This window comes from Schistocerca cancellata, chromosome 9 (genome assembly GCF_023864275.1).
Source record: "Schistocerca cancellata isolate TAMUIC-IGC-003103 chromosome 9, iqSchCanc2.1, whole genome shotgun sequence".
In the NCBI taxonomy this organism is placed as follows: domain Eukaryota; kingdom Metazoa; phylum Arthropoda; class Insecta; order Orthoptera; family Acrididae; genus Schistocerca; species Schistocerca cancellata.
The window spans coordinates 412,180,149-412,205,145 of NC_064634.1; the positions used below are offsets into that span (position 1 = coordinate 412,180,149).

The window sequence follows — 24,997 nt, forward strand, 5'->3', positions numbered from 1 at the left end:
TCAGCTTTTGCTGTCCTCACAATAGCAATCTAAATTCATGCCTATGGATGAAAAATTCACGCTCTTTGGGAGACAGTATCAGAACAGTATCATATGGCAGGTGCACAACACAATGAAAGTATTAAAACACACACACACACACACACACACACACACACACACACACACACACACACAAACCTCAACAAGGCCCAAATTGAAAGAATAAGGATTCAAAATATAATGTATGAGGTGTAAAACAAGACAGTTATAGATTAAAATGAAAAACAACTATGCCATTTCAGTGTCTTTATTTTACATTTGATACACAGCAGTTCATTTCCACTTGCTTTCAGACCAAATGATTGTGCATTTTTGTTATTTTTATATGCACCACAATGAAAACAAAGTAACATAGAATAATTATACAAAACATATCTACATTTCCTATAGCAGTCGCAAAATTAACAATAATACAAACAACATTGATGCCACAAAAACTACAACTTTCACTAAAACAGGGCTTGCCTATAAATTACAAAAGCTTACAATTTACAAGACATCTCACAAATCAGGCAACTGTTATGAATACTTACAAATATGCACAAATACTTAATTTGTAGACAAGTAAAACCTACTCTGGAGGAACAGATGTAGGGACAGTAGTAATGTGGTTTCAAACCCACAACTTAAAACCAACAATATGTTATATATACTTATAAATTACACCAAATGTTGTGATATGGAATATACTCAAATACAGCCCACATTATATTGTTCAATATCAATGTCAACATCAGGGACTATACACAAAAGAAGATAATCACAATGGGCACACTTTTCTTTTGGACCTGTCAAGTCACAAGTACAGTGTATTATAAAACTTAAATCGTGATCTGATGTTAGTAATAACACAAACCAGCTGACATTTCCCAATTCAAACATAAAAAATACTGGATAAATTACACGAAATTCAGTTCTTTTGTAGTAAAAAGGATCACTTGTAATCATTTTTTATCTTCTTTTACACACAAACACCATAAATCTGGACAGATGTGAAGCTTAACAGGTTTAACGTCAGGAATAGAGCAACAAAAACATTAGTTCACCCTATTCATGCATGGTATTCCACTTTTTTAAATTGTGCACAATGACAGAAGGTGTTTTCATGTTCACGTCTCATTGTTCCTAAAGCACTATGTGCAAAAACACACACACACACACACACACACACACACACACACACAGGTATACTTACCTTTCACTGGCTGCAGAATCAGTCACTGATTGACAATATTCCTATGTACGCCTAATATGTTACACTCAGCATTACAATCTACATTAACTAAATTATCAATTTAAGCACAATATCAATGAAACAGCATTTAGTGAATGAGGTGACAGTCACACTTTAATATTCTCAAAATGTTTGTTATACAATACAACAATAAACAAGGATTAACTAATTTTGAAGACAAATTTTCCACTTTACAGCTGTTCCACAGTACGATATGAAGTGCACAGTCCTACAGTTCGGTGTCATCAATTCCTCCTCTGCATGTCATGCCACTGCTTTCCACACTACACAGAAGTGCAATTATCCTTTCCATAACAGAGCCTTCTGGGAATATAAGCTGATATATTAATATGTGCATGATGTGACAATGAATTTCTTCTACACATTCAAGCCAGTTCACTATTACTGCATCGACTTCATTTGTCACCAATCAGGTTTCCACAATTCTCAGCAAAGCGACTTTATCGCTAACATTCAGCATGCCTCCATAGAAATATCTTTACTTCTAGTACTTTAAGTGAACTTGTTATTTTCAACTGCCTTTCACTTTAAGATCTCAGTTATACTGCAAAACAATTCTAAACTGTTGCTCATTACATGGCACAACTAGGGTTCAAGTTAACTGTGGCAACCGGGACATGTACAAAATATTTATTATTGACAATATGCAGTCAACATAAAGGGAAATGCCTAGCAACATACATAATTCCCCACTGCTATGCACAGATTTCCTTTCTACCAATTTCGTCTTCTTATGAAGTCTGTTCATTGCATTTTTACTCAGCAATTTATATAATTATTAGGCACAGCATTTAAGACTACAAGGAAAACGTGGTTCTGAAAGAATTTGAGCTGCTGCATCATTCATGGCAGCAACAGTTGTTTAAGACAAATCTGAAATCACAAAATAAATAGGTATATACTATGTTCTAATTTTATAATACTACATTACAAACAAACATGAAATGACGTAGTTGAAAATAATTGAAAATAATTACTGCACATTTATAAAATATACAAAGTTAAATTTCAAAAAAGTACGGGTTTTAATGCTTTATAACATTTACTGAATTCAGCTTATGATTATAAATAATACATCAAATGAAACAACAACTCAAACAGATTTGTCTGTGTACCCATGCTCAGAGTATTATAAATAATACATCAAATGAAACAACAACTCAAACAGATTTGTCTGTGTACCCATGCTCAGAGTGAAGAGTATGGAACGACCAAGAATGACTGAAGAACGTGTTTAACAAGTGAGGGTCTTTCACGTGTAGCCCCAAGAAATTACTTCGGAAGTCTATTCGTGAATTAGCAGTTCCAGTGACGTGTGTGAAGACTTTTAAGGAAATGCTTAAAACTACATCCGTATCATTTGCAGTTATTACAAGAGCTAAATCTGACAGACTATGGTTTACTTGCCATGTAATGGTATGGTAGCAACAAGACTCCCATAAATTGAATGTTTTATCTGCCATATCCCGGTGGAAAGTTAATGGGCCATTGTTTTTCAGTGAAGCAGCTGTAACGGGTGTTTATATCTTGAGCATTAGAACTATGGCTGTTTCCTCAATTGGAAGAAGCTGTACCGCATAACTTTATTGGCAGCAAGATGGTGCACTGCCTTACTGGCATAACTCTGTAAGTGACTGGGTAAATGACTATGTACTGCACCACTAAATTAGTCGCAAGGGGCCACATGACAGCTTGTTTTGCATGACCTCCACGTTTACACATGATCTCATCCCATGCAATTTTTAGCTTTGATGTACATAAAAGACAATGTGTATGTGCCTCCACTACCAGTGGATCTATCTGACTTTAGAAACAGCATTGTTGGAACAATTACTCCAGACACACTGTTCAAGGTTTGGGAAGAACTCTTAATGACTGTGTGACAAATCGTGTTCACATTTAACACTTGTAAAAAACATAATTGTTAGTCGCTGTTCATGTGTAATGCCATAAGCTAAATAAATAAATAAATAAATATTTGTAAAAAAAAAGTGTTTGAGCTGCTCTTTCATTTGATGTATTATTTTATAACTGTAAGTTGAACATAATAAATGCTACAAATCTTTAAAACCTGTATATTCATTTTGAAACACACTATACTAGAAACCACCATAAAGCATCTAACTGGAAAATATTCCCAACAAGTCTCGTCTGTGTTTATATGCATGCAAACTATACAGGTCATACAGATTTTACAACTTTTTGGTCACACCAACCTGCATATTTTTTGGTACAAAACTCACATGGTCCGTTCTATTTGTTAGTAAAATATCAAACTCACATTATATATACAAGGCAATATTTATCCATCACGCACATTCTGAAGCTTCTCTTCAATGAACATATGCAAAGAAAAGTGCATAAAAAACTGCTATGAATCAAAGTCAGTGCTTGACACTATGCATTATCACAATTTAAAGCAAATGTTTACAAACAGGTGACTAGCAGAAAATTTTGGTGTTCAGAATGAATTATGATTTTTTAATAATGTGACAAAGAGAAGAAATATTACAGAAAACAATAGAGAAACAGCCAGTTAAAAATATCAAATTACGAGATTGTCACGCACAAACAGCACAGCGCACTTCTCAATTTGGTCCGTATTCTTTCTGGCAACAAATGTGATGTTCAGATCTGGCAATTTGCTATCGATTTGGAGGATAGGTGGTGGAAAAAACCTCCCACCCTCATACAGTGAGCCAATTCTCCTGGTGTATATATATGAGGGCAAAGGCACATGCTACATCTCCCACCCCCACCCCCTTAATTGATCATGGCTAGTGGAGTACTGAGGCACTCAAACCATAACTAAATTTGCTTCAGCTCTCTTCACTTCAATTTCCGTGGGAGCAATCTCTCCATTGCCAAACTGACTATGATATTATACACTAGTTTATTTCCTACTTCTGAATTACAAAATAACAGCTGCAACCTAAATACTGACACCCAATAGCAATTTTAGCACAGAAAAAAGTTATTGGCTCCAGCAGTCAACCCTGTGTGAAAATATGGACCATAATTCTGACAGTCTGCCGTTCTGACCATCTGAAAGTACAGCTTTTAAATTTATTTGTACAATATTGATACGGAAACATCAGCCCAATGTGTTTTTAAATTGTCCAATAACACATTATTCTATACGGAAAATAGTAAGTAATAAGAGTATGAAATATGTCAACCTCATGCACATATATGTTCAATATTATTTCAGTAATATTCTTGTACTGAAATTCTACAGCTATGTATATGCTTCAAAATCAAAGTGAAAAAACCTAAGCAACTGAAGAATTATTAATGAGGTTAATTATTTTAGATCTACAGTTTAGTCATGTCCAAACATTTGGAAAAACAGTGCATTTGCCAAATGCATTTATCCTGCACTTGTGAACTGCAAGTGTTCTCTGGCAACAGTTACAGTTTAGAAACCATGCATTTTCACACAATGAACAAATCATTCTGCGAGTGTCGAAACAGTAATTAACAAACTTTTCTCACTTCACTGTATAGTACTTCGCACTCGGGCATAATGTGGCTGCAGTGTGGCAGAGTAAATGTAATAACTGGTTTAGTGCAAAAAATTTGAAAGCTTTAAGTTTCAGAAAGTTATAATTATAGCCTAATTTTTGCAGGATCGACTGCTGGGTCTGATATCTCACAAGAGTGCTTTTTTTTCCTCCTTAAAATGTGAGATCAATTTTGCTATGTTTCCTTGTTAGTTGACCAACATCCGCATTATGCACAATCTAATGGCATCCACATGTTATGAAATACCGCCTTAAATCTTCAAACCCAGCAAGATGCTGACATCCAATCGACTGTCAATATATGTATCTTTTCCAGATTACTGTCATGTGGTAAAATCTGTTCTATGCAACTTTTCAGCTGTAGATATTCTAATCCTATCACTGACAGTTTAAAAAAAAAATCTTCAAGGAAATGGTGACCACTACTTTATCTAACATTTAATTATGTCCATTTTATATAACAGCAAGTGTTACAGCACTTGTTTTAATAACACTCAGATCATCTGGAAAACCTCGCCAAACACAACTACTCCTGAACTCTGGAAATGGAAAGTGATTCTCCAATATGTGCTAGGCCACAGGCATCTATTATGTTTTCACATTAATGTGTTACTGCTCTGAAAACCATGTCAGCGTATTTCAAAATTTCCCATTTTAGTAGCTGACGAGTATACTGTCTCAAATCAAACATAGATATTTTTCTGTGTTATGAAACACTTTGCACATCAGACATCTTTCAATTAAAAGCAACTGGTTCAAAGAACATCAACAAAAATTTCAGTTACTATTTCCATTCTGTGGAGAAAGACACTTTCAATCATGAAATATTAAACATTAGATCATCATTGAAATTTTGTATAGTACAAGACTAACATTGAATTTAAGAAATCACAAATATCTACACTTACAACTTGGTACAGCAGCAGCCTCAAAACGTTTCTGAATCTGATCGTAAGTAAATTTCACAAAGGCATCATACTGCTCTGATAGCTTTATGTTTAAAACACGATCGTACTCCTCGCGAATTTGGCTCTCTCGCTCCTTCAGCATGCGTTCACAAATCAAACCAACCTGGAAAGTGTTGAAACATATAACGAGTATCACTGACATTGACAAAATTTGTACATTTTATTATAATTTTAATACAGTAATGCTAATTTTACACCAATAATCTATTCTTAGTGTTAGCAATACTCAAATTTTAACCAGCAATTGACAGACTGTCCCTAGAAGAATTACGTGAATAAATTCCCAAAACAAAAAATAAGCCACATATACAGCCTTTTATTGCTTATGAAACTGCTAGTGCACGTAATTTCAATGAATCTGCTTGCTCTTAAAGCATATATGGACACAAATTTTGGGTGTAGATCACTAAGATGATTCTGTCTAACCCTGTGCCCGGTTAGTATTAAACAGTGATCCGGAAATTCAGGGTACCAGAATTCTGAAGCAACAGCAACCATTTTATCTTACATTTACCTTATTTTGATTACTACTTCTATAACAGTGGCAGTCCTTCCAATACCACAAGGGTCTTGCTCTCCAAATGAACAGCAGCAATTTATAAAAGTGTAGGATTAACAATGACATGGTACTGTATTAAATATTTCAACAGCCCACTACAGTTCACTTTCTTCCTGTTTACCACTGTCAACTCATCAAAACAAATGCCATGGATATGCAGAATTAAGAATTATGTACATGTTTCATATGCAACTATCGGATTGGTACACAATGATGAAAACTGATGAATTGGGCACTAATTAAAGTTGCAAGTTTTCAAAACACAAAGTGCTAATCAAAAGTTACTGTAATTTAACTAAGCTTGTTAACAAAAGAGTTAGTCAGTCCACTTTGGCACTCCACTATCCATATTGACAAATTTTCCTAAAATTGTAGCAAGCAGCACTGATTGGAGGCATTACGTTTATCATTCATAACTGTAGTTTCATAGTTGTGTTTTCTGAGTGTACAGTTTTAACTGTACCTGGCATGAATGAAATGCCAAAACAAGGCAGAACTGCACAAAATGTCAAAGCAAACTTTTGATGACAATGCTAGTCCAACCAACTTTGGAACTAGGATTGAAAAAAGGACCAATAGGTTGATGATTACAGATAACTGAACTGGCATCACTGAGTCCATAAGATGGGGAACACGATTCTTAGACGACAAAGACCTCCACCACTGACAAACAAAGTTACTGTATGCATCAATGAGTCACATAAGGACTAATAGCATTAAGAGGGGGTTAGCAGCAAACAAAGGGTTACCTACAATTATTTGCTATTTATGCAATACACTTTGTATTAAATACATTTGCAATAGCTGCTGCAAAGAGAAATCTTCATTCTGGGACTAACACGTTCCTCTGCCATACTGCATTATGCAGCTAAAACATGAAGTCACTACATTTCCTCAGAGTTTGTGACTTTGCTTTACATTTATTCATTACCTTTAGCTTCAAAACTTCTCATTTCTACATTACTGCATACAATACTGTTGTTTACTACTAAAGATCCCTAAACACTAACAGAGCCTAAATTTTACAAACTTATTGGATCAATGAGAGAAATTCAAAATTGTCTGTGTCAATGAACTTAAGGTACAGCTGTTGCAATTAACTCTAAATCTTTAACATCACACATAATTTATTCAGCACAGTCAACATACGATCAAACTGACCATGCTTTCAGCATTTCATATTCACATGTTTATCCCCAATATCTGAAATTCTGTGTATTCATAATGTGCAATTTGAAATAACAACTACAGAAAACAAAGACTGTGTTTATCTTCTCACAGAGGGCCAGTTCCAAAAGAACTACCATGCCATGTATTTTACTTGTAAGTTCCTCTTATTATTAAAGATAATCACAGTGTGTAATTAAAAAGCTTACATTGCTTTCACAATTTTCTGTAAACTTGTAACTTTTTACACACATTTTCCATTATATTTTATGTACCATCAGCTTAAAAAATCAGAGTAATTTGAAAGTTATTTTTTCACTTGAAAACACTATTAGAAACTAGACTATTAAAAATGAGAAGGGCACGATTTATTGCTGGAACCAAAAATCTGACATTCATTACTGGAAGTGACAGTGTGTTGAGGTGCGACAGATATAGAAGATGCTTCTCACTATTGCATTCTTTCACATAGCAACATAACTTTTGGTACCATTTATGTAGTGACTTTTCCTAGTTTTTTTCCTCCCTTTTCTGGTGTCTTCATCCCAAAAATACATAGGGTTGGCACAGTTACTATTTTGCATCGATTTGGTATGGTTAATTTAAGGGGTGGCCTAATTCCCTTCCTATCATTTCTTGCCCCCCCCCCCCCAAAGATGGAAAAAGAGGGAAGCAGCCCAAAAACCACATCCAGGCTGACTGGCACACCAACTATCATTAACCCACAGGACCTGCACACCTGGTCGAATCCCAGGAGTGGCCTACTGCTATCTGCATTTTTCAAGGTTTATGGTAATATGTATTCATAACATGTGCCAAAATAATTTAAGGCATGTTTTTATAACATAGCTCTAAACTCTGCCCAGAGGACCTGACAGGCCCATCAGTACTGACTGACCACCGTGTCATCCTCTGCCAGTACCGTCACTGGAAGTGGTATTGAGTGGCACGCAGTCAGCACACCACATTTCTATCCATTGCCAATTTTCATGACCTGGAGCCACTACTACTGACATTACTGACTTCATCCAAATATGTTATATGCGGGGTTTAGCCAAAAATAAAAAGTGACAGATGTAAGAGCTCCAGATGGCCAAACATTTAGAAAAAATAGCATTTTTGGCATGGGTCAGGTGAGGCATTAGCCATTTATATTAGTGTACAGAGGAGTCTCAGAAAAATGTAGACACTCTTTGATAGTTACTATTTTTGGAACAAAATGACATTGTTGCCAATTTTGTGTGGTAACATAGTCCATTGTTTTCTCAACAGATCTTCACATGCGTTTTCCAACAGATGACAGTTCAGTAATGAATGAAGCAAGATTGTCATTTCAGCAATGAAAGGCCATACTAAAGTGGGACTGTAAGTACAAAAGCATGATTGAGGTACAACGGCAATGGTGTAATATATACAGAACTCAGCCAGCAACATGTGCAACAACTAATCATATTCATGATAAATTTGCAGCCAATGGTCCTGTTCAGGATGTGCATCAGGGGAGGTCTGGCCAAAGAAATACATCAACAAGTCCAGCTCCAAGCACTGCTGTGTTGCAACATTTTACTAGGTCACTTCAAAAACCAGTGAAGCAGCATGCAGGTAAAACTGGGGTAAGTTGATCAAGCATATGATGAATTCTGAAGGCTGCAAAGTGAAAGTATACATTCCAAGAGCATTGCATGCTACGAACAAGGAAGACCCGGATTGAAGGACGAAAAACTTAGTGGTTTGACAACATGCTTCCCGAGAATGATCAATTTGCATTTCTGGTCTGACGGGGCGTAATGCAAACTCAACACAACTGCATGTACTGAACCCACTGCGATTACAATCAGACGTGATCCCCTATCACTCAAAACAGCTCCACAATTGGCACCATGCGGCTGAGGAAAAACCTCTGGCAGTACCGGGAATCGAACCCAGGTCACTCAAATGGCAGTCTGCCACACTGACCACTCACCTACGAAGATGAGCCATTATAGAACATTTGTTTTCCAATTTTAATTTTTTAAGAGGAAAAGGGTGTATAAATGTGACATGAATGTAAACATTATGCTACACTATTGGTCAATCTGTTTGCAAATCTATATTTGGCATTCACTTTTGTTGGCTTTGCCAACTCTCAACAGAATTATAACTTTTCAATCTAATCCAGACCTCGAGCTACACTGCAAATAAGTGTCACCGCAGCCAAAATTTCAAAGGGGTTCCAATATTACACTCTAGCCCATTTTTTAAAAAAATATAATACAGACTTTTTTATAGCTACAAATGTTACCACTAGATGTTTTGTTATGAGAAATGCCTAATGATTTTGGCACATTAAATCTCAAAGTTCACACACTTCACTTGAAGATAGTTGAAAAATTAAGAATCTCTTCATGTTCTTTTTGCATATGTGCAGTTGTGTTAAGATAATAGCAGAAACTGGCTAAATCAGAATCACACTTAGCAACAACAACAAAGAATTCTGTAGAAAGAACTGCAAATTGCTGACAATGTAATAGATTTCAAACTGGTAGTAATATTAATATTGTAGGCAAAGCTAATTCCGAATAGCTCAACTGGTGAATCAAGGACAGACTAGTTTATGAAAACAAATAATTGACAGTACATTAACATAGTGATGCGAGTTAGAGCCAAGACGTGAAACTGGAATTATTAGCACTTTAGACAACGCATTCCCAATTTATTGCTATATACGTTCATAAAATGAACAGTTTGCCACTTACTTCAAAGGTTTCCCCTCACATATTTTCTTTTTCTAGACACAAGGTGCTTCATAACTCAAGACTACCTTTTTTCCCCATCTTCACGAGAGCAACATTACACGACCTGTTCTATCCTCATAAAACATATGTATGCTGTGTGTGATGTATTCTGGTCTATTAATTTGCACTGTATTACCTTGACAAACCCTGCACCATTGTGAGATGATCCTTGGATGAATAAAGACAAAGTTTTTTAGCTCAGTGTTTGCCTGACTAGACATCTACATATAGTAAGTGTATGTTAAAGTGTTAAGTGGGTAATCAATATTTCTAATGTGGTATTTTAAAACTGTTCAAAACCATAGCTGTACAAACTTTCATAACGGAATCTAAGGTCTATTCATGTCGTAACAAGAAACAACATCCTTTAATTTTTTTATTAAACTGACTTTTCGCTGTAGCCAATTACCTCTCAACTCCACACACGCTGCAAAAAGGAAAGACAGAGCGCTCAAAGACAATGTTACGCGAAGAAGAGAAGATGGAAAGGGGAGGAAATATAGTAACATACAAATGTGTTTCTCATATACAATGGTATATTTTGTGGCTTCTTGTGTCACTTCAGTTAAGCATCACTAGACTGTAAAGTGCCAAAGCTTGAACAATAAATCTGTAGTTATTCTATTACAAGTTCTCCTTAAATAACAACACTTTATTAATGAAAAATTGTGGAAAGAATCGATATGCAAAGTAGGAAATATTTTTTAATTTGTTTCATAAGTATTGAAGTTGGCACTTTCAATCTCATTATACCCTTTGGAGTAACCAAATTCAATATTCAATGATACCAAATGTTAGCTCACTGAATTCACCTGGCATCAGACTCCACTATTTCAGTAATGAATTGTATTTTGAGACTTCAACTATTGCAATTTACAGATACTGGCTTATGATATACAGAAGGTTCATTCAAGCAGCTGTGACTGGGCTCATACACATGCACAGAGCTGACGTCACATTTGAGTATCATCTCCAAATTCAGGTTATTCTGAGTGTGGCTGTTAGCTATTTGAGCAGCAAGTCCCAAGTAGCCAGAAGCTTACTGGAAAATTTTTCTGTTGCTCTCAAACTGCAACATTTGCACGTGTGAGTACCTGTCTCAGTTTTAGTGAAGGTAATCTCTCTGTGTCCCATGATTATTGTTCTGGTGTTTGGTTTCCGAAGCTGTTGCAGTAGTCATGTTTACACTTCAAAACTCGCTGTTTAATTGTAATGTATTGACACAAACTTAAATAATATAAACAATGGAAAATCCAGGATAGAATGTAATAATATTATGAAAAGAATAACTGCTACGAACCACACAGAGGAGATTCCAAGAGCTTATATACAGACTCACCACTCCCCACACACTCTCTCTCTCTCTCTCTCTCTCTCTCTCTCTCTCTCTCTCTCTCTCTCTCTGTCGATGGCTGCTGAAGCCACACTATGAGCAGCTGCACATGATGGGAGATGTGACCGTGTGCTGGGGTAAGGAGGAGGGATAGCAGGGTAGGGGTGGAGGACAGTAAAGTGCTACTTGTGGGAGCATACAGGGATGAGGTGGAGAGGGCATAGGGCAGCCAGGAGCAGTCTGTTAGATGGAGGGCAGGGGAGTGGGGTTAACTGAAACAGAGAGAGGTAAAAAGACCAAGGGTGCATTGCTGGAATAGAGGACTGTGTAATGCTAGAATGGAAACAGGGAAGGGACTGGAGTATGAAGACAAAGACTAATGAAGGTTGAGGCCGGGGCTGGGTGTTACAGGAACATAGGATATTTTGCAGAGAGAGTTCCCACACGTGCAATTCAGAAAAGCTGGTGTTGATGGGAAGGATCTGAGTGGCATAGGCTGTGAAGCAGTCATTGAAATAAAAAACATTGTGTTGGGCTGCACACTCAGCAATGGCATGGTCCAGCCTTTTATTGGCCACTGTTTGTTGGTGGCCATTCATGCAGACAAATAGTTTAGTTGTCATGCCCATGTGGACTACAGCACAGTGGTTGCAGCTTAGCTTATAGATCACATGACTGGTTTCAAAGGTAGCCCTGCCTTATGATCAGACTGGAGTAGGTGATGGAGGGAGGATGGATAGGACAAGTCTTGCCTTATGTCTATTACAGGGATACGAGCCACAAGGAAAGGGGTTGGAAGCAGGAGTTGTGTAGAGATGGATGAGGATAGTGTCTGTTTAGTGGGCGGTGGAATACCACTGTGGGAGGGATGGGAAGAATAGTGGGTAGGACATTCATCCTTTCGGGGCAAGGTGAGATGTAGTCAAAAACCTGGCAAGGAATGTGAGTCAGTTGATCCAGTCCTGGGGGTACTAAGTCACAAGGGGAATGCTCCTCTGTGTCTGGATGTTGGGACTTTGGGAGGTGATGGATGACTGGAGAGAAGGTATGGGAGATTTGTTTTTGTACAAGGTTGAGAGGGTAACTACAGTCTGTGAAAGCCTCAGTAAGACCCTCACTGTAGTTTGAGAGGGACTGCTTGTCTCTACAGATGCAACGGCCAAAAGTAGCTATGCTGTAAGGAAGGGATTTCTTGGTACAGAATGGGTGGCAGCTGTTTAAGTGGAGGTATTGCTGGTGGTTTGTAGGTTTGATATGGAGGGAGGTACGATGTAGCCATCTTTGAGGTGGAGGTAAACATCAAGGAAGGTGGCTTGTTGGATTGAGTAGAACCAGGTGAAGTGAATGGGGAAGGTGTTGAGGTTCTAGAGGAATGTGTATATAGGGTGTCCTCACCCTCAATCCCAATGATGAAGATGTCACCAGTGAATCTGAATCAGGTGAGAGGTTTGGGATTCTGGGTGTTTAGGAAGGATTCCTCCAGACGATCCATGAATAGGGTGGCATTGGACGATGCCATGGGAGTGTCCTATAGCTGTACCCTGAATTTGTTTGTAGGTAATGCCATCAAAGGAGAATTAACTGTGGATGAGGATATAGTTGGTCATGGCAATTAGGATGGATCGAGACCATTATTCATCTAATACCTTCAGAATGGTTACTCTTCCTGTGTAACTCTCGCATGTTATTTCCTGTACGTTTCTGTGCCACTTGAACATGTATATCATCCCACCAACCCTTCACCAGCCCCCACTTCTCCTCCTTGCTATTCCAGTTTACACATACTGACTTCACCTACCTAGTCTCATCTGCTGCTCCTTCTTCCCACTTATCCACCAACAACCCTCATTGCAATCTTTTTCTTTTTTTTCCTTTGATCTCATTATATCTTCACACCAATTTCAGTTGGTTTTGACCTTTCACTATCATTCTACTCCATCAGATTTCATCTTATTTCTCCCTACTCCATCTGTTTCATTCTTTCCATGATTTTTCCCACATGTTTGGATGTATTTTGCAAATTTTTCTGTGTATTTCTACATTATTTACGTTACTTTTGTGTGTTTTGATCCTCCTCCATGGATCCTTGTTCCTTCCATCTGCTTCAATACAGAAAAGTTTCCTTATCCTTAGCCACAACCATTCCCACATACTGTTCCTGCATTGTTGCTTGGCCATGGAATTTCCCCAAATGGTCTTACTATCAGATTACCTATCTCCAATTGTCACCCTTCCTTCTAGAATGATCATCTTTTCAGGTCCCGCCAGTCATTAACCCTCACCAACACAGTCCTACAAAACCATATCAATCAGGCCTACACCTCCTTGCAATATCTCCTCTTCATCTGTAAAATTCTCCTGCTATGCAACCTCAAATTCCTGGATCCCATATCACACACTGAACCCTGCCCTTCGAAACTAGAGCAACATGCACAATGCCACCTCAAAAACTCTCAATCCTGTTCATTCCTACTCCCACCTCCAACTACTACTACCCACTACCTCCACAACAATCTCCAAACCTGCCCCCACCCCCACCCAAAAAACCCTGTCTCGCAGACTACTACATTCACGTCACCCTGAAAAACTCCCTCCCACTACCATTCAGAATCCAGAATGTACATAGCCCTGAAAAAGTCATAAACCGTTCCTCCAGAAGCCTTAGCCCTGCAGAACTATCTGCCCTTTCCAAAGGCCTCAACTTTTGCCCCACTCCCATATTCAATCATGCAGGATTTGTTAAAGACTTTCTCCTGGTCCCTATAGTGTAAACACTCTTTTGCCACCAACCCTACCACTTAGACTCAACCAAAGTTCAACGTTGAACCCTGCCCCTGACTCACTTCACTCTTTCATACAACTGTGATCCACCGCCATTGCCCCAAATCACCCCATGCTTAACCTCAAACATTGCTTCACCACCAATCCCCAAATCCCTCAGCATACAAACTAACCTTACATTTGCAGAAAGAACCGCAATCCATCACCTAAAAACTGATCCCAACCTTACAATCCTACCTCCACCACTGTTTTTAACTACAAGGACTACCTGGTGGAAAGACTACATCAGCTGTCAGATTCATCCACCTACAAACCCTGCCACAGTGACAATTCCAGAAATGCACCAGAATCTCTGATCTCCCCTCAAATCCTTAGACCCATCCCAGGACCACTTCTCTCTCTCTCTCTCTCTCTCTCTCTCTCTCTCTCTCTCTCTCCATCCCCCCCCCCTCCTACCTTCTACATGCTTCCTAAAGTCGATAAATCCAACCACCCTGGAAGCCCCATTGTGGTCGGTAACTGTGGCCCCACTGAGAGAATCTCTGCTCTCTTAGACCACCACCATCAGCCTATTACGCAACCTATGTTGCTATATAATACCAACCATTTCTACTACCAACCCTCCACAGTTCCTGTTCCTTTGCCACACAGTGCCCTGATTGTGATTATTGATGTCACCTCCCTTCATACTAACATCTTAATGCACATCGGCTTACAATTATTGAACCCACCTTTCCCAACGCCCGATGAGTTCCAAACCTACAACCTCCTTCCTAATCGCCATGACCAACTATATCCTCATCCACAATTAATTCTCCTTTGAAGGGATTACCAACAAACAAATTCAGAGTACAGCATAGGACACTCACATGGCACTGTCCAATGTCACCCCATTCATGGGTTATCTACAGGAATCCTTCCTAAACATCCAGAATCCCAAATCCCTCACCTGGTTCGGATTCACAGATGACATCTTCATGATCAAGACTGAGGGTGATTCCTCCAGAATCTCAACACCTTCTCCCCATTCACTTCACCTGGTCCTGCTGAATCCAACAAGCCAACTTCCTTGATGTTGGCCTCCACCTCAAAGATGGCTACATCAGTACCTCCCTACAAATCAAACCTACCAACCACCAGCAGTATCTCCATTTCAACAGCTGCCACCCATTGCATACCTAGAAATACCTTCCACACAGCCTAGCTACTTGTGGCCACTGCATCTGTAGTGACAAGCAATCCCTCTAGAAATACAGGGGAGGCCTTTGCAGACTGTAATTATCCTCCCAACCTTGTACAAAAACTTCACTCTCTGCAGCCACCCAACACCCCCCGAAGTCCCACTATCCAGACACAGAGGAGCATTCCCCTTGGGAGTCAGTAACACCCAGGACTGGAGCAACAATCTCATTCTCAACCAGGGGTTTTGACTACCTCTTGCCAGGTCCTGAAACAATGTCCTATCACTATCCTTCCCATGCTTAACCTCCCCACCTCCAACCAGTGATATTCCGCCACCCTCCAACCCTCCACAATATCCTTGTCCATCTCTTCATAACTCCTGCTTCCCACCCCTTGCCTCATGGCTCATATCCCTGTAATAGACATAGAAGCAAGATCTGTCCCATACATCCTCTCTCCACTACCTATTCCAGCCCAGTCACAAGCATCACCCATCCCATCAAAGGCTGGGAGGGCTACCTGTGAAACAAGTCTTGTGATCTACGAGCTGTCTGACCACATGAATGGCCACTGACAAACTGTTGCCAGAAACAGCTGGACCACCCCTTTGCTGAGCATGCCACCCCACAGAATGTTCTTCATTTCAATGACTATTTTACAGCCTGTGCCATCTGGACCCTTCTCACCAAAACAAACTCTTCTGAACCACACTGGTGGGAACTCTGCTTGCAATACATCCTACATTCCCACAACCCTCCTAGCCTCAACTTTTGTTAGTCTTTGTTCTTGCACCCTAGTCCATTCCCTGTTCCTAATCCAGCAATACATAGTCTTCTATCTGAACAACGAACTCTCAGCCTTTTTACCTCTCTCCTTTTTTCCGTTAACCTACCTAGCCCTCCCCTGACCTCCATCTAACCTCCGGACTGCACCTAGCTGCCGTACCCTTTCCTCCATCTTGCCCCTGTATACTCCCACAAGCAGCACTTTACTGTACCCCACCACTCCTACCCTGTTATCCTTCCCCCTCCCTGCCACGGCCCCCTCATCAACCCCCACCAACCAGCTGCATCTCCCATCATGCAGCTGATCACAGTGTGGCCTCAGCAGCCAGAGACTAAGGTCATGTGTAAGTATGAGTTGCGTTTGCGTGAGTATATCCTATCTCCAACAAAGGCCGTGTTGGGCTCATTTTCTGACTGTCTTTTGAGCCTATCTGCAACTCAGTATCTCCGCTATGTGGCGAGTAGCAACTATCCTTTTCATGATATTGTTAAACTAAGTATAATTTATTCTGTGTGTATGTATATCTTGATTTATTTGTATGTGTGTTTTGATTTATTTTCATTGTATTACAATGACTAATCCCATATCCCTGGATGATTAGCTGTTACGTAAGAACTTGAGGCTTGTAAATTCTGATAGTTCAACTCACATGAAACCTTTTAATTCAGTAAGTACCATCGAAACAAAACAAATGCTTTCAATAAATAATATTTCTTGAAATAAAACAGTTGTTTTATCAAATAACTACCACATCTCACCAACATTCATGTATTTCATTTGATGCCCATAATAAGTAATGAATTCTAACAATTGTGTAATAGTTCATTCCCAGCAGAAATCCATTGTAATCTGCACTCATATTCTTACTGGTTTCTCTTAAGCAGGCCTATCTGAAGATGCACTGGTGACTTTTCTACATTGGTACCAAGGTCCTGTGATCAGTTTAGGTTTATCTGTATGTCTCTGAATAGTCGCACACAAGGAAAATAACAATAACAGTTGAAAAATGTGTTCTAGCTTAGTTGGTGTTAATCTGACCAACAGTTGCAGCAGGCTGGGCTTGGCAGCTTTGTGCACTTACCTCAACTAATAACATAACACAAAATTTGTACGTGCCTCTATGGCAACACCACACTGTTGTCACAGTTCTATACACGGCCACTGTTTTCAATTGCAGCCGCTCGTGCTTCGGAGTTGACAGCTGTCAACAGCGCTGCGAGCTGTCGGGGATCATCTTATGTTGTCTCTGCTATAGTGCTCCATGAAGTGTGAACTTTCAGTTTGTGATGGATCATGACAGGATTATTCAACAACTTTTAAGGCTACTGTGCTCCATACCAGCACAATTAGTAGGCAGTACTTTGCACGAGATTTATACATTGACGGAAATTTGCATTATTAGGTAACTCAGTAATTAATTAACAATCACAAAAATGAAATACCACAGCATGGAAACATTAACGTCAGATTCACACATCTTGTATGATGGAGGTACAGAAGTTTTCTGCTTCAACATGTAATATATAAGCTACCACTGTTATGTTTAACCTTTGTGCAGTGTTCTGAAGTAGTTGTACAAGTAGCAGCACAAAACTGCTAAAATGAACACTGCTTTAAATACAACATCCAACATTAGGCCCTGTAAAACACACACACACACACACACACACACACACACACACACACACACAGTCCAATAAGTCAACTGTATAGAAGGGTTCCATTTTTGAACTACCTGAAGTAGATACCTCATGCTAAGAAATACTTCCTTAAACTGTATTCCTGATCTGGATAGTATAATGTAAATGCTCAAATGCAGTAACTCCATATGCCTGCTCTTAAGAAAATGCCACAGAACTACATACAGTGTCATGTGTCGTTCAAGTACACGCATAATTCCAAGCAGAAGTGGGATGAGGAGCATTTGCGCAAAGCAAACACTGAACATAGCGGGGGGGGGGGGGGGGGGGGGGGGGGGGGTCCTGTGTCACTGTTCCTGTATAACTGCAGTAACACCCATTTTCTGGTGCTTGACAATACCGAGGATGGGCAAAATGGTATGAACACCTGACATACACTCAATATTTGTTTATTAATAAGGAGTTGGACCACCAATGGCTTTGAAATAGTTGCAATTCTTCAGAGAATAGATTCTTAGAGTGTGTGTGAACAGTTCTGAACAGCGTGTCCTCCCATTCTTATACCAAAACATCCACCATTTGCTTCAACAATATTAGAAATCGACATCAGCTCCTCCCTCTCTGCTCTAAAACTCTCCATAATGGTTCAGTGATGTTAAGGTCTGGCAATTGTGTTGGCCAGGGAAGATATTATCAAATATTCTGCTGCTCCACAGACCACACCTGGGCCTTTTCGGCTGTGTATCTGGGGACATCATCATCTCTGAATATGGCAATGTTCGGGAGTAATATGCTAGTCACAATAAGCACTTCGTTGTCAAGATGTCAAAATATTCATTCATAGTAATCCGGCCAGCGAGGGTAACGAACAGAACAAGCTACGTACCACAGTATAGTCACCCAAATCATAACAGGATATCCCCGTACTTGACTGCAGGAGGAAGGCACGCTGGACTGTAGGCTTCCTTTGAAGTTTTCCACACAAAGCCAGCTCTTTGTAGAAAACAATGATTCATTGGCCATATGACATTCTTCCAGTCTTACCTGTTCAGATTTGATGGTTATGGCATCACTTCTTTGGCAACTTTGAGTTTGCTCCCATTATTAATAGTTTAACAATTGCAGCCCTTTCATTTATTTTAATCCTGTGAAACCCTGCTGTACTGTTTTTGTCGGCATAGTATTACTCAAGTGGGTGTTGAGTTCTGCAGTCACTTTTGCTGCGGTAGTTTTATGCTGTGTGGCCACAATATTTTTTAATGCTCACCGGTCTCAGTCAGTGAACTTCAGCTTTCCACCCACTATTCCTCTTCACCAATGACATTTTACCATGTTTTGTATATTGTGTCATTATTGTGGAGTCTTTTGCTTGTGAAATACTAAATAGTCTAACTGTTTTCACTACAGATTCTCTAACTAATCGGGCACCAATGAGTCTCCTGTTTTGAATGTAATATCACATTTCACCAACTGTTTACTTAAACTGCTGCAGAACAACACATAGGAAACACTGAAAGATAACTTCCAATACTTTCCAAATCAGCTGTTCTCTGCGAGCTGCATCACATTATTTACATATATGCAGTGGTGCAAACTATATAGCACAGTGTTCGTATTTTGTTCATTCCCTGTGCCTCTGGCAACTACTTGAACAAACCTATAATTACAGAGAAAAATGATGTTTATTACTCTACATTAAAATTATCTTAAGCTCAAGAGGGTGCGCACAATGCTGCAATTAAAAGTTTTGGTCACTTACCATATACTATAAGATGTCAGGCAGCAAAGTAAAATTTGAAAAACTGAAAAAAGTTTCTCCTAGACAATGTCTATCCTGTACAATTTCTATTACTGTCATGTGTAAAAGGTGGTGGGTACAAATCACACACATCTGAATAGTTAAAAAAATTATGTGTGTTCGGCAAACAGCCACATTTACAAGTTTGTGACACAAATGTACAACGATTCATTCCAAATCATCACAATTTATGGTGCAAATGATCTATAGAACAAGAAACTAACACACCACCACAGGAAAATAAGATCTCCCCAACAAAGAGGCCTAGAGAGAATACCTGCCTTAATGATGGAATCACTTTTTCTTCCACTTGATTTTTTTGTAAGCAGTTCTTAATAATATTGTAACTTTAAGCTATTGTTCACATTTGATGTTGTATTACTAATAATGGCAAAAAGCAAGTATGACAACAATAAAAAATACCTGTAAATAATGAAAAAGTATTGTGACTGACGGAAGAAACATTGAAGTGGACAATGCCTAAAGGTAGATTTTCGAAAGTGAGATGTCAGTATTCTCACAGAGAACAATTAACTATCATATATTAACATGACTGAAGTATGAAAGGGAAAAATGAGCACAATTAGAAAAGAATTCACATCAACATACTGATTCAAGCATTAAAAGCAATCTCTTAGTCTCTTAGTTACTCTCAGCTACAACAAATCTGCACCCAATTTTGTTCACGCTGCTTAATTCATATATATTGCAGTACTGCAAAGGATTTAATATTTCAATAACTCCCATTCTCTGTCTTTTCAGTCTTGAGAAGTCTTCATGTAGGGTAATACCACAATGTTTCTTAATATGCCGAATCATCTATCCGACTTTCCTCTACACACTTAGTTGTAGCTTCAGGACCTATCACCACAATCGCAGCATATATAGCAAGACCATATGTAAGAACATACCATACCCCGACCAACCACATTTTTCACTTTAAGACTGATACAAACACCAACTGAAATTAAGACAGACCCACACATTGCACAAAAAAAAAAAAAAAAAAAAAATGGGCATTTTGTAGATTAAACAATTTCAATTAACATGACACATGACAATGCGGTTACATATGTGGTAAGACCTAGTACTAGCCTCATAAACGGAATGGTCTTAGTACTGCTCTAGAAAGCAAAAAAATTATATTACTGTGTGTCAAAATATTAAGTAGCTAGAATGAGATTTTCACTCTGCAGCAGAATGTGCACTGAAACTTCCTGTTAGCTTATAACTGTGTGCCAGACCGAGAGTTGAACTCGGGACCTTTGCCTTTCGCAGGCAAGTGCTTTACCAACTGAGCTACCATCAGTTAGTAGCAGCTGAAATTCATAAAACCAAATCCATTTTAAGGCTGAAGATGGGGAATGGGCAAACCAAAGAGGCAATAATGATTGACATAGCACTGTTTGTATGAAATTCATTCATCAAATAGGTACAAAGAGTACTTACTTGAAATAGTTTTCAGGATTCCACAACATAGAGCAAATAGAGAGTGTAACATGTTCGACTGCCAGTTACATTATCAGGCAAATCAAGGTTTGGCACACACACTAGCAACAAAATACACCTACCAACAGTAGAAGCATTTAGGCCTACACCAACTTTTCTGGATTAGGAGAGGCCATACTCTCTCTCATATGACATCATTGTTTCCTGTCAAGTTTAACTTCATAAGAGATCTCTGATGACTAACACTAAACTCTTAAAGAAAGGGTGTGGACCAAACACCAACTTATTAATAAGAGTTATCAAAATATTGGTAGGATTGTTGACACACTACATTCAGTGCTCACATGCCTGTATTTTGATATATGCTTTATTTTGAACGTGAAAATTAAAGGCGCATTTTCTTTGCTGATCACATGTATTTCTATGTCGGACTGACTTCCAATAAAATTTTTTGGAGTGTTGTAAAGTAGACAAAGAGATACAATAGAATAGCAAACACGCTTTCTACATCTACTAGAAAGCGAGGAAAAAAATTTGCAAAATATCGGTAACTTTACCTGAATTAATACTCACAAACTAAACAAATCAGTGCCCTTCCCCTCCCAACAACAACAGTTCAGAAGATGTCTTACAATGTTTTGTTCCAAAAATCTAACACCAAAACTGTTCAATTCTTCTGTATATGTTCAGCAAGCCTAACACATTGTGGAATGTGTGAATTCTAGTTCGAAAAAAACTTTGGGTAAACATGCACATACACAATAGTCATGTGACAGAAGTAATGATACGAACAAATTCACAAACCTCTCTAAACGTAAATAAAGGTTTCTCCCGGCTGCTGGAATATGTCGTTGCAAATGATGCGGTAGACGGTGAACCTGGGGACTCCATCGCTCCATCTGATGATGATTCCTGATTTGAGCATTCATGACCCGGATAGAAGCCAAGCTGTTTTCGCCGATGAAGCCGCCGAATTTCCTCACGAATGCTTGCAGCCATTTTCTCTAATATACGAGAAAATTTTCATGAGACGTCTACATCTAAAATTAATGATCTCTCTAATAACCCTCAATTATTATACCAAGGCCAAGGCCGTCCTTACCCGGAGTAAGTTTTGGGCAAACCTCCCCAAAAGGAGACGGATGAAGTTCAGGCTGGTTAGATGTTGATGAATTAGGTGATACACACATTGGAGCACAACGTCTACGTTTTGATGGTCTTCCGTGGTTGTGGACTGGATCGAAATCCAGCGTTCTCTTCAAAGTTGCGCAGGCCATCTTTACTCTTGGGAACTTCTACCACTTAATGCACGTCACGCCCTTCAGCACTCCAATAACAATGATATTCCTTACGTCAACAGCAAACGTTGCAGATAAAAATATCAAAGTTAGTCAGACTTATTTTTCGAAAGTCCAGCCGTTATTCGTTGCTTCCTCCCCAGGAACACGATACTCGACCTTAAATCAATATGGCGAACATTTAAATCGCTTTTGTATACAACTCCCAAGATTCTCGCCCTACCGTTTTACAGAATAATGCACTAAGACTGCTGCGTTCTTTGAATTTTCGATACGCTGAAAATTCTTTCTTCGAAGCACAACACCAAAGACATGAGAAGTTAAAAATAATTTTAATTTTTTATATTGCGAATTTGAGTACCGGCTTGATACCGAGACGTAGTATTCACGAAAAATTTAATGACAACCAGAGTGCCAGCTGTGAGACGGCCAGGTATTGCGGACACGTTGGTGTACCGTTACGTCTAACGTCTTTGGTACGTGTGAGGCCCACAACAAACTGAGCTTAAGTGACACTGAAAGCAGTTTATAGTAGTTTTTTTTAATGGGTGGACAAAAATTTCAGTATGATGAAAGCGGTGGAACGTTTTTCTACTTTTTATTGTCATTTTTGGCGTTACTTCTCATACCAGGAACTTATTATTGGTGGCCACGTAAACGACGCGAAGGTAATGTTATTGTAAGCATGTTTTGTTTAGTAGTGCGTAACATAAAACGTTCTTCGTCTCTGAATTGACAATGAAGTCATGAATAATTTGACATTCACTTACTACCGCAAATCAATTTGCTGTTTTCATTTCTTTGCGTAAATACTCGGGATGTAATGTAGTGGTGACTGATTATAATTGGTGACTCCAAATGTGGCTTATTTTACATTACATTATGCCCTTTTGTTGCTCATAGCATTAATACAAAGTACTCTTATTCTCTAAAGGCGTGTGAATCCTATTTGAAAATTTTCTGCAGCAGTTTGTGGAGATCGGCCTTCACTAAACACCAATATTTGTTTTAAAGGTATGCACATACGTCACAGCAATTTCACCCTCTACAGTGCTGTTGTAGTGCTTATGAGGCATCATGTATTACCTGCCCTCAGATATTTTGACACTATTGTAACTCCATGCTTGAGCAAGTCTGATTGACGTTGTATACCCATAATACACAAAATGCAAATTGGAATCAGCAGTCCAAGACACTGTGCTACGAGGGATAGTGGAATTTTTTTTTTTTTTAAATTCGTGAATATATTACCATCAGCCAACACAATTTCCTGTTGGATAAAGGCCTCTCATTCCATATTTGGCTGTATGCATCCATGTTGCTCCTTCATGTTTTCTGATGTCAGCTACGCAGTTTCCAGTAGGTTATCGTCTTTGTCTATTGGTATGGGCCAGCTACATCCATTCACAGTTACAATCATGCCCACTTCTAGTTCATAGTCATTATAGTTTTAAAATGACAGCCGGGTGTATTTGTATTTAGACCCACGCCCTCTGTCTCCATGCGCACTGACAAGTTTCTGAATTGTTTCACTGGAAGTGTTTTTTTCATTGCCATTATTGCCAAAATGTGCGATACCAGGCATTGGCTTTGGCGTGTGATATCATCAAAATAGCAGACAGTCATCTCATCTCTACATTCAGTATGGTGGGTATTCATGCAACGATAACAAACACATAGCAGTAATAATGTTGTATAAAATAATATATTTAAAATCACCAAAATATTAATATTGAAGTAATGGATTACGCGTGTGAGAATCTGTGGTTTTGCTCTTAGCCAAACCTAACAAAAGATTTCCCCACCCCCTAACACACCAGACAAATCCAAAAATTAAAAACCCACAAATCCCATACTGCATAAATCCCCCATAAACATCACAAAACTATTTTCATCTTCAGCTAAGTCGTCACCATGGTACCTTCTGGCAAAGAAACACCAGTTTTCACTAAAATACAACTATTGGCATCAATAAATCTGCTTGACCTGTGTTGATAGACAGCTAATGTCAAAACGGTGACTTTAGTAAAAATAGATAAACATATGAAACTAATCACATGCTGGTTGAAAATTTCATGCAACCCATACAGGTACAATGAAGTCCATGATACCCACCAAAGATGAATCTCTGATATCTGAAAAATAACAAGTCAGGTAGAAAATATAAAGAATGTAATTGTATCCTTTTACCTACATAGCTAACATCTACTCAGTAATGTCCATCAACCACCAATAGACAATGTTTAAAAAAAAAGATACAAGTTTCTCCTATCTGACACTTATACTTAATTCCTAGAATACACTTCTCTGCAAAAAGAAAACTTATCAGTTACAGAATGTTTGCTAATGCTCATCTTATGGTTATAAAGTCACTGACAGATTTATTTAAATGAAGTAAATTATTGATTACCAAGCTAGATTCGTCAAACTATGTTCTGCAC

General features: G+C 38.7%; 2 protein-coding genes across 2 annotated transcripts in view; one reads left to right on the top strand and one right to left on the bottom strand.

Moving 5' to 3' along the window:
* Positions 1-273: 273 nt before the first annotated feature.
* On the bottom strand, positions 274-22,943 carry LOC126101054 (akirin-2). The gene is made up of 4 exons (XM_049911721.1): positions 22,361-22,943; positions 22,063-22,262; positions 5,730-5,892; positions 274-2,170 (listed from the first exon to the last, which is right to left on the bottom strand). Exons 1-4 carry the CDS (start codon positions 22,533-22,535, stop codon positions 2,160-2,162), a joined length of 549 nt encoding a protein of 182 aa, XP_049767678.1. The 5' UTR covers positions 22,536-22,943; the 3' UTR covers positions 274-2,159.
* Positions 22,944-23,011: 68 nt separating this feature from the next.
* Positions 23,012-24,997, top strand: part of LOC126101458 (translocation protein SEC63 homolog) — a 173,193-nt gene continuing 171,207 nt past the window's right edge. The window contains exon 1 of the mRNA XM_049912111.1: positions 23,012-23,224. Coding sequence (XP_049768068.1) covers positions 23,101-23,224 — 124 coding nt within the window. The 5' untranslated portion in view covers positions 23,012-23,100. The remainder of the gene's footprint in view (positions 23,225-24,997) is intronic.